This window comes from Halyomorpha halys, unplaced genomic scaffold, assembly GCF_000696795.3.
Source record: "Halyomorpha halys isolate HHAL.00 unplaced genomic scaffold, Hhal_1.1 Scaffold919.1, whole genome shotgun sequence".
NCBI classification, from domain to species: domain Eukaryota; kingdom Metazoa; phylum Arthropoda; class Insecta; order Hemiptera; family Pentatomidae; genus Halyomorpha; species Halyomorpha halys.
Window position 1 is genome coordinate 225,083 of NW_027107835.1, and position 10,897 is coordinate 235,979.

At 36.0% G+C, this 10,897-nt stretch overlaps 1 protein-coding gene across 1 annotated transcript in view; it reads right to left on the bottom strand.

Moving 5' to 3' along the window:
- The window catches only part of LOC106687155 (uncharacterized), a 29,466-nt gene that overhangs the window by 13,973 nt on the left and 4,596 nt on the right, over positions 1-10,897 (bottom strand). The window contains exons 2-3 of the mRNA XM_067046200.1: positions 9,363-9,522; positions 9,187-9,278 (exon numbers count right to left, since the gene is read on the bottom strand). Coding sequence (XP_066902301.1) covers positions 9,187-9,278; positions 9,363-9,522 — 252 coding nt within the window. The remainder of the gene's footprint in view (positions 1-9,186; positions 9,279-9,362; positions 9,523-10,897) is intronic.

Consider the following 10,897-nt stretch of genomic DNA (forward strand, 5'->3'; position numbering starts at 1 on the left):
CAGTCTCACTCATAATGTGTATTGGTTTGACATAAATATAATCATATTGATAATCAAATAAGTTCATATAATAATAGGATGGCCATACATCTTATTTTGAAAGGGACAGTTCTGTTATTTAAGGCTTTTCAAGGTATTCTGTCGGTTTAAACAAATGTCTCTTTTTTCTGAATAAAAAAAAAAAAAAACCTTTAAAGTTCATTCTTAATACAAATAATTTTTAATAAATCTATAAATTAATAGTAGTCATGATATATGGTAAGAGCCATATACAGTCATTCAAGGCATTGGAGCACAAATGGTATAACTCAATAAAATCTTCAAAACTACAATCTTTTTTTTTTTTCATACAGTTCATAAACACCCTAAAGGTTTGATGCCTTTTAAAACCTAATTGTTAAATATTTGAGTAGCTAGAAGCACTTGGCCTATCCAAATAATTCTGAATTTAATCAAAATGAAATGCCATAGTGGTTTATGCAATTTTGTGAGTCAAGCTACTTTCACTCTCAGAGCTTTATTTCATTTGATATAATTTTGATAATTGCTGAAGTTGCAATGCCTCTTCTGGGTATAAGTGCACAAGTAGGAAGATAATTTTATTTAAGGAATAAAATGTGATCTGCAGAAAAATCATATCTCCAAATAGAAACAGTTAGTTCAATGTTGATGGTTCTTATAAACGTTTTACTATTTTCAAATTGTGAACAGCTCTATGAAAATATACACAAATCAAGGATATTTTGAAAAAACTTAGTTGTCTACAGAAATATTTATGGAATAAAGAAACTCCAGGACCCACAACTGTACCTCATATGAAAATATAATATTTGTTTTAATTTTATGTTTGATTTTTAGCTGTTTTATACCAATTAGTTTCATATTACATCAGCTTTAGACTTCATAAATTGATCTAAAACACTCTTTTTTCCCTACAGATTCGCTAAATTTTCACGATCTCTTTCTTTTGGGATTACTCTATATCACCCTCCCCTAGGACTCTAACAGGAGTCTTGGGCTGACGAAAGAAAAGAAAAAAAACCACTTAAAGATGAAGTTCGTGTGTTAATGGCCGCTGAAAGTGATGTCATGAAGTGAAGCCATCTGACAGAGCGATGGATGCAAGAACAGATTCAGAAATTGGTAGAGCAAATACATCAGCCTGTAGTGAAGGTGCAGAGAACCAAGTAGAGGAAAATGATATTGAAACTAGATTAGAGTCAATTACTTTTGACCGACCACATCATGTTTGAGGGAACACCGCTTTGGGATCGACCATCATTGCCTCGAGTGCCGTACAACAAGACCACACTAAAAATAACCAATATAATGAATAACGTGTTTAAGAAAAAAAAGATCTAATTAGTGGTCTTCAAGATATTCCTCATTGGCTATATGTTACTGCCAAGACAGTTTCATTCGAGCTGGGGATAAAAATGAAAGATAAAAGTAAAAATAAACTCCCAACAGGGTGCAGGGAAATTCCTCCATGGAAGAGAAGACTTCAAAGGAGAATTAACAATTTACAGGAAAAAATTGGGGTCATCTCAAACTATATCCTTGACCCTGAAGCTGCAAGACCAAAGACAAAGAGGAAAATAGTTGGGATAGTACAAAACTTGGGCACTTTAATGAAAAGTGAAGAAGTGATGAAGTGAGTCAATTGATAGGCTGACTCTTTATCTAGACAACCAGAACCAAAAGTAAGCTGTTTATGCAAACCGTTTACAGAGATATAGGGAGACAGCTTTGTGCAGGAAACAAAATCAGCAGTTCAAGCAGAATGAACGCCAGTTTTATAGAAACCTTGCGCAAAAAAAAAAATATCGAACAAATACCCTGATGATATTGAAGCTTACTGGAAAATTATGTGGGAAAAGCCGGGGAATCACCTCGAGCGATCCTGGATAGAAGAAGAAATACAAAGTTTCCAGAATAACTCTGAAATGAATGAAGTGACAATATGAGTGGAAGATGTTTTGGAAGCTGTGAAAAATTGGAGGGCGCCTGGACCTGACGGAATCCAAAATTATTGGATTAAAAGATTTCATTGCTTGCATGAATTGCTAGCCAAAGGGTACCAGGAAATACTTGATGATGCGCAAACGTCCCCTGATGGCATCACTTATATACTTCCAAAAAAGAATGAATTAAATCTATGTCCTGAAGACTTCCGGCCAATAACGTGTTTAAATGGTCTATATAAAATCCTTACTTCAAGCTAGGGTGCAAAAAACGAGCTAGGGTTTGTAAGAAGGAGCTCTTAGTTATAGATTCGTTCATTGCCATGCAAGTTTTGAAAAAAAAACAGTGAAGTCTCTCTATGGCATGGATTGATTATAAAAAGGCCTTTGACTCCTTTGACATAAGAATGTCATTTGGCCTCAATAAATGTACAGTGGTCCATGTAACCAAGGGGAAAGTGATTAGTAAATTGAATATTCTGGTTAATGAAGAAGAGTACATAAAGGAACTTGGAGCCAATAAATTATACAAATGTTTGGGCATGCAACAACACCTTAAAATATCCCGAAAAGATATGCAACAAGAATTTCTAACAATGCTCAAAATAAGGTTACGAAAAGTGCTCAAAACCCAACTAACTGGGTTGGTTAGTGGGGTAGTATGGGGCAGCATGGACACAAACAAAAGGGGTGAAAAACTCTTGGAATATTTAATATCAAATAATATAGATATTATTAATAAAGGAAATAAACCTACCTTTATGACAAGGTATAGACAAGAGTTTCTTGATTTAACCTTGCCCAAACCTTGAATAAATGATAGTGTTAAAGACTGGCATGTCTCCCAGGAAATCTCACTGTCTGATCATCAACAAATCAGATTTAATGTGGTGATTAGTAGGAGAAAAATACAAAATATAAGAGTACCTAGACTCAAAAACTGAAAACTTTATGAGGAATTATTAACTTCAGACCTAGGGATTGAAACGTACCCAATAGAAGCAATTAAATCTCTAGAAAGGGTAGCAACTGAAGTGCATAATGCAATCCATAGCTCCTATGAGGAAAGCTGCCCTATAAAGAAAAGAGAGACAAAAAGGGATGTACCGTGGTGGAATAAAACACTAGAAAATCTTAGAAGAGGGAGAAAACATTTAAATAGAACAAAAGGGCAAGAGAGATGGGAGGAGCACAGACAAGCCCTAACAGAATATAATAAAGAAATTAGAAAATCAAAGAGATAGTCTTGGAAGAGGTTTTGTGAAGGGATAGAGGATTCATCCTCAGCTGCCCGAATACATAAGGTCCTCCGAAAAGACCAGGATAATGGTCCTGTCTCTATCTGTAGATCATATAAAACTTATACAGAGAACCAAGAGGAAACACTGAAAGAGTTATTAAAAACCCACTTTCCTCAATGCATGTTCATAAATGAAGAGGTTGAGACTAAAAGAGAAAGGAAATACCCATGACCAAACACAAGAACAAAATATTCACCACAGATAGAATAACATGGGCTATAAGCACCTTTAAACCATACAAAGTGTCTGGGGGAGGGGGGGTGGAGTGAAATAATTCCTGCCCATCTGATAAATGGGAAAGGAAAGCTTGTCAAAGCACTGGATAGAATATTCAGGGCAGGTTATGCAATGGGATAAATCCCAAAACTATGGAGAGAGACTAAAGTAATTTTCATCCCAAAAATTGGCAAGTCTAAGGATGACCCAAAGGCGTATAGACCAATAAGTCTCTCTTCAGTAATATTAAAGACAATGGAAAAAGTAATGGATGTATACATAAGGGATTTAATAGTTCGGAATTCCCCACTACATCCACATCAGTTTGCCTATCAAACAGGAAAATCAACAATTTCAGTGCTACATTGTCTAGTTAAAAAGATAGAGAATTCTCTATATAATAAAGAAATAGCACTGTATGCATTTGATAATAGCTCACTAAGAGGAAAGGAACTAGTGAAGCAACTGTTTCTTGGATAAATGAAATGCTAATAAACACAAGCATTATAGCAAAGGTAGGAGAAACAGAGTTAAAGATAAAAACAGCTGAAGGATGTCCACAGGGGGGAGTTCTTTCTTCCCTCTTGTGGACTATGGTGGTAGACTGTCTCCTATGTAAACTAACAAACGAAGGATTTAAAACTATAGGTTATGCAGATTATCTGGCTATAATAATAAGAGGCAAGCATGAAGCAACTTTGATAAGAGCGCATGCCTCGAAGGTTACTTGGAATTGGTGCCAAGAACAAGGATTGAGCATAAATCCAAGCAAAACTACCATTGTACCCTTTACAAGAAGATGATTCTTAATATAGAATATTGCAAACTGGGAGGAGTACAGATCAATACCACTAAAGAGGTGAAGTACTTAGGAGTAATTCTAGTCATAGCAACAGAGTCATAGGAAAAGCTAGGGGCTTCCCTATAGACGTGTAAAAGTTTATTTGGGAATAAAATGGGGTATTAAACCCAAAATGACGGAATGGTTATACCCAAGGGTTATAAGACCTATGATAACCTACACATCGGCAATTTGGTGGGCGAAAACAGAGGATAAATCTTCACAAATAAAATTGGAAAAGGTACAAAGAATGGCATGTCTAGGTGTGACAGGAGCAATCAGAACATGCCCACAGCAGCTATGGAGGCAAATCTGAACTTAACTCCACTACACATCTGGATACAAAAAGAAGCCATAACGAGAGCCTTAAGTATAGAACGTGACTGGAATTATAAACCAGGAAATTATCAAGGACACTTAAAGATCCTAAATAAGATTAAGGGTAAAGAATGGATGAGTTTACTAAGTGACAATTTACCCAAAAGATTTGATTTTGAAAAAACTCCAAAGTAAGTATTCTAGACAAAGAGATGTGGAGGAAAGGAGGCCCTAAATTTGAGAAGGGCGCATTGGTCTGGTATACCGAAGGATCAGTTAAGGAAGGAAAAGCAGGGGCTGGGGTTGTAGGACCAAATTGCAAAAGAACCCTAGCAATGGGAAGATACCTAACTGTCTTCCAAACTGAAATACATGCAATAGAAATAGCGGCATTAGAAAACATGAAAAACAATCCAAAAGGAAAAAACATTTATATAATATCAGATAGTCAGGCTGCTTTAAAGGCAATTATGTCCTATACTATATAGTCAGGGCTAGTTTGGAATTGCCTGGAAAGACTAAAGGAATTAGCCAGAGGCAATAAACTGACCTTGATGCGGACCTCAGGACATGAGGGGATTGAAGGAAACGAGATGGCAGATACCCTAGCTAGGCAGGAATCATAAATGATGCTAATTGGCTCTGAGCCATATTGCAACATATCTGGAAGTGCAATCAGGAAAGTGGCGAATTCCTAGGAACATAAAGAGAAGGAAATTTTATCTTAACCTTACTAGAAATTAACTGAGGACGATAACAGGACTCCTCACGGGCCACTGCCCCTTAAAATATCATCTTAAGAAGATGAGTCTGGTGGAGAATTCCATCTATCTTTTATGTATAGAAGACAAAGAAAAGGCACAGCACATTCTGTGTGAATGTGAAGCCCTTGCCTTCCGAAGACTGCAGTATTTCGGACAGGACAGAATGGAACCTGAAGACATTACTAGAACAAACCCAAAAGAATTAATGTGCTTCGTAAGAAGCATAGGATTCATGTGGGATATCTAGTGGAAAGAGGGGTAACTCACAAAAGATCCAACTGGGTCAAAGTGAGGAAGGGATGTCCGACCCTCAGTGTAATAATAATAGTTTCACTAATATATAAACGATTACAGTTGAGGGAGGAACAGGGATTATGGTAGACAATGTTCGTGTGGTATTAGAGAGGAATAGGATCCTTCTTATTTTTAAAAAAGGAAGATAGTTTATTTTGGGACTTGAGTCCAAGAAGTAGTGAAGGAATGGTTGATTTTAAGAATTTCTGACAGCTGTCAGTGAAAGAGAGGACATATGGAAGGGATCTATAAACTGAGGGAGTGGGTGGTGGATGTAAGAGTTTAAAAGTTTGTGTATGATGTAAGGAGGAAAGTTGTTTTATAGTAAGATAGTCTTAATATAGAGAATATTGGTATTGTGGTACTAGGGGAGAGATACTAGGGAAGAGATATTTGGTAATATTGATTTTTTGATGGTGGCGGTTTGGGAAAAGTAGTTTAGTAGTCTGCTGAGTAAGTAGGTTTGTTGTACCAGTTTATGGACAAGGAGCTGTCATTATTCTTTATGATAACCAGGTCGAGAAAGGGGAGAGAAGAGTTCGGTTTCAATGGTGAAATGAAGGCGAGGGTGGTAAGAGTTAAAAGAAAAAGGTTATGAGAGATTTTATCAGGATTAAGAATAAGCAAAAAGTCTTTTACATATTTTTTGATGAATAAAATGCCGTTGGGAATAAAGGGATGATGGAATCTAGGTCACTGACTACAATGTTAAGAGAGATCGGGGGCAAGAGAGTTTCCCATGGCTTGCCCTATATTTATATATAGGTACACCTATATTTATATTTGTATATTATCTAAGGGAGCTTGGTGGTACTGTGATAAGGCATGATGCTACTAACTCCAAGAAACCGGATTTGAATTTGGCTGGGCAGAATATTTTTTTCTGTTACACTGTATCTGTGAGTCAACCCGGTGGGTTCTGGAGCCCTCCTGGGGTCCACCCAGCCTCATAGATTGGGTACACTTACTGAAAGAAAATCTGGTGGTCGAGCATGATTCTGACCAAATCACCTTCTTGCACAACCGATTATTATATTCGCGCACCAGCGCGTCCCAAGCCAGCTGATAGGAGCTGGCATCGAATGGGAATCCGGCTAGCACCGACGCGGGTTCCCCACTGAGGGCATTTTTTAAATAGTGCATCTTGTTCACGGGTGCCAATTGCGTGTTGTCGTGAACAAGATCGATAAAAGTATCCCGAAATCGCGTCCAGGAGGATAGCTTGCAGTCGAACTCCGGGATCCGAATGTTGGGCAGTTGGGACGGGTACGTTGGCGCGGCAAAGACCGGTTTGGCCCCCTGAGCGATGGAATCGCGTTGAGCCCTAATTTTGCGGTACCGCACCTCGGCCTGTCGCAGGTCGTTTCGTAACATGTCATAATCCGTTTCCCAGTCGCGCGGCATCGCAGAAGCTCCCGGGGACGCGAATGCGGTGTCCAACTCATCCCAGATTTCCCTATACTCCGCCGAAAGTGTCTTGCACTCGTCATAATCGACAAACGAGTCATCGTCCGCGGCGGTGACGAGTGCAAGTGAGCCCAACTTAAGGAGACCCCGCCTGACGCGCCGCAGCTTGCGCTCCAGTGACCGAACTCTATGGATGTCCGCATCTGACTGGTCATTTGAACCCATTTTTTTTTTTCAAATTAAAATGAATGAAATAATATATAGTAACAGTTTTAGCGATTCACGATCGAAGTAGAAAAATATACAGAACGATGTAATGAATATATATAAATAAATATGATTACACAACACAATCATTCACATAAATACAAACATGCATAACAAACAATAAATTATTATTTTTTACTTTTAGAAATAATGACAATATATTAATAAACCACACTCACACAATAAATACACACTCAATCAAACACACATGCAAATACCACTTATAATAAATTAATTTTAAAATCGATAATTCAAATGAATAAAGCCAACTACACATATACTATAAACACTGGGTGCATTAACCTATAATGCCTAGTTGCGCCTAGGGTAGAGGCAGATGGGATTAGGTTTCAATAACAGACCGGCCACCCGCGTCTCTTTAAACCTGTTCAGATCACAATTTTTATGCCTATTACCATGTTAATCGTGAACAATTGATAAATTAATTAAAAGAGTGGGCGAAATGTCTCACACAAAAAATGTTTTAAATAAGTCTCATAATTTTGATAATTCGATATAAGAGTTCGATCGATCCTCACCCGGGGCACCAAATTTTGTATACATCGGGACCTGCTCGTGCTATACTGCACGTGTCCCGAGTGTGCGTGGAAAAGGGGGGCTGGAAATTGTGAGACACTTTCTGCTCAAAAAACCAACGCATGTATATTTTCTGTATTTATAAAGTTATTAATCCCTGGAGGGGCAGTTGTGGTTAGTGTGTTAGGTTTTCAATATGATTTAATTATTTATAGTAATATAACAAAAGTGGGGTCTCATAGATTAATTGGCTTATCTGAGTGACGTCTTCGCCGCCGCGGTGACGTATATTCCCTCAAGGTGTACGGTGGGCGAATATGGAAAACCCTGTATCTTCGACCATGTATCTTCGCCCGATGTCTGAAAAGACGTCGTTCTTCCTCGATGGCTGGCCAGCGTGTCCTGGAGCCTGGCGTGATGGTAGGGGTAGGCCAGGTCCTAGCTTGCATGATGCTTAGGCTGGGGCGGCATTGCAGTTGCAGCGTCTTCGGGGTCTCCCGGTGTTCGCGGCAAGGGGGGGCATCAGAAAATGAGACCCCCGACCCCGACTTTATATAAATCCAAAAAAAGAATGGAAAAATCGGATTACTTAAATCCGACAATAACATTTAGAAAAGATTGAAAAATGAAGCCTTAGAAGTTCATAATCCTGTGCTCCCTGTACTCTAGCATAAACTGTTAATGGATGAAAAGGACACATCCATTCCATAAATGACAGATTCCCTAGGATTATCAGACAAATATTTAATCCAATACTTTTTAAAACATTATGTAAAAAAAAAAAAAAATGTGCAAAAACAATAATAGTTTATTCCTTTTAATATACTGTACATCATCACCGTACTGTCAAATAACACTATCTACAGAAGTATATTTATGTAGATAGTGTTGTTTGACATTAAGGTGACAATATAAGATTTAATATCTCCGAACATTAAATAATACAAAGGTCAAACACTGGCTACAAAAGAGCACTTAGCTGACAGATCAAGCTAATCTATTACAATAGTGCAGATAAGGTTAATGGTAAATCAGACTAGGGGGTGAAAATGTAGAACTTTGATACTGAAAAAAACCCAGAAAACATAAGAAAGTTACCACTTCAAAATATAGAACTAGGTAAATGGAAGAAACTGTTGGGATGGTAATTATAGTTGTGCCTTCTTGGACTGTACTGCTATGAATAAGTGAAAAAAATAGTGCTGAATCAAAATTGAAATATAAAAAAAAAAGATAACTGTCTTTCAAAATTACTATTGTTGCAAAACAGAACATACCTTTGAATAAGTCCAGGATTACCATTTTTCAATAATGTATGAATAAGATTTATGACGACAGCAAACAGATAATTAAAATTTGTTGTATATATCTAAAATCAGAAGATATATATATAAACTGTAATTAAACACCAGAGATAGTCATAAACAAAATGAAATAGTCACAAAAGCCATACCTTCCTTCCAATTTCTCGAATTAATTCAAATAAAAGCACTAGAAAATCACCAGAATGAGCTAGATTAATAAAATAATTTAATCTATCTGTTTTGACCAAATCATCACAATTAAATGAATCAATTTCCTTTGCTTTTCCTTTCTTTTTCTCATTGGGTTTTCTGAAAAGACAAAAATTTCGAATGTAATCAGTACATAAAATTCAAATATATAAATATAATGAGAACATAATTAATAGCTAATTTAATCAAAACTACAGTTACAGAAGAGATAGTTAGAGCTGAAGATAGAACACAGTGAAGCAACTGGTTTGACCAATGATAAGGATATAAGATCAAGAGCAACGAATAGAGATAGAAGAAAAAGAGAAAAAGCAGCAGTAGAAGATTGTAATTATAATAAACAGATACATAATGAAAGAAAGAACATTATCAGAAATTATAGTTGTGCTAAGTAAAATCTATATAATTCTCAGATTATGTTATCTTGAAGTATTATATTTTTTTAGCTACAATTCTATTTATATTTGCTAACCAATGTTTTTTGACTTAGTTTATTTTATAATTCTTCTGAATATCAGAATACTAAACTGTTGATAGAACAATGAAGTAAAGAGGAAGTCGATATAACAATAGGAAAATTAAAATCTTTTTAAAGCAGTGGGAACTGACAATATTCCATGTGAACTAATCAAGGCATCCAGAGTTTACAAATGTGGTTTTAGATAAAATCATTCAACTATTGATCAATTTTTTTTAATATCAAAGAAGTTAGTTAATCTAGTACAGATGTACATGACCGAAATATTTATTAAAGTTCGGATCAGTAATTATTATTCTGAAAAGTTTGAGATTTGGTCAGATTTAAAATAAGGCAATTATCTCTCATCTTTTTCATTTAATTTGTACTGAAATATGTTGTTAGAAAGATGACACATGCCAAAAAGGATTTAACTTTGGGTTGTTAAATATCAGTGCTTGGGTATTTTGATGATTTGGTACATTAGATGAAATTGAGGAAGGGAAAAATGCTTTATTAAACATATTGTGCTGCCCAACTGCATTGGATTGCCTCACCACAGCCTACTTGAATTTAAGAAAAACAATTTGTTCTTAAATTTTTTTTTAATAGTTATAAAATAAACTAAATAAAATGACGTTAATAAAAACTAGTAAGTAAGTAAATAGATCTCAAAATAAATAGCCTAAAATACGGCATATTCTTATCAAAATATATGGTTACCAGTGGAAAAGGCAACAATATCGGTAATATAGATATGGGAGGAAATACCTTTGAATAGGATAGAAACCCTTCATTTCAAAACCCATTCAGTTCTGGCCTAAACCTGAAGATAGTATGATCACAATGTAGAACACAGCAATAGAAAATTGTAAGTCTTAATTGTAACATTTATTAATCGGAAATTACACTATATACTTGTAGTTTTATAACAATTATTTGAAGAAAGTATTTGTTTAAAAAAAACTGTTTTTCTCATTGTAAGGCAAGACTGTGCAAAATATAAAGTTACGAAAC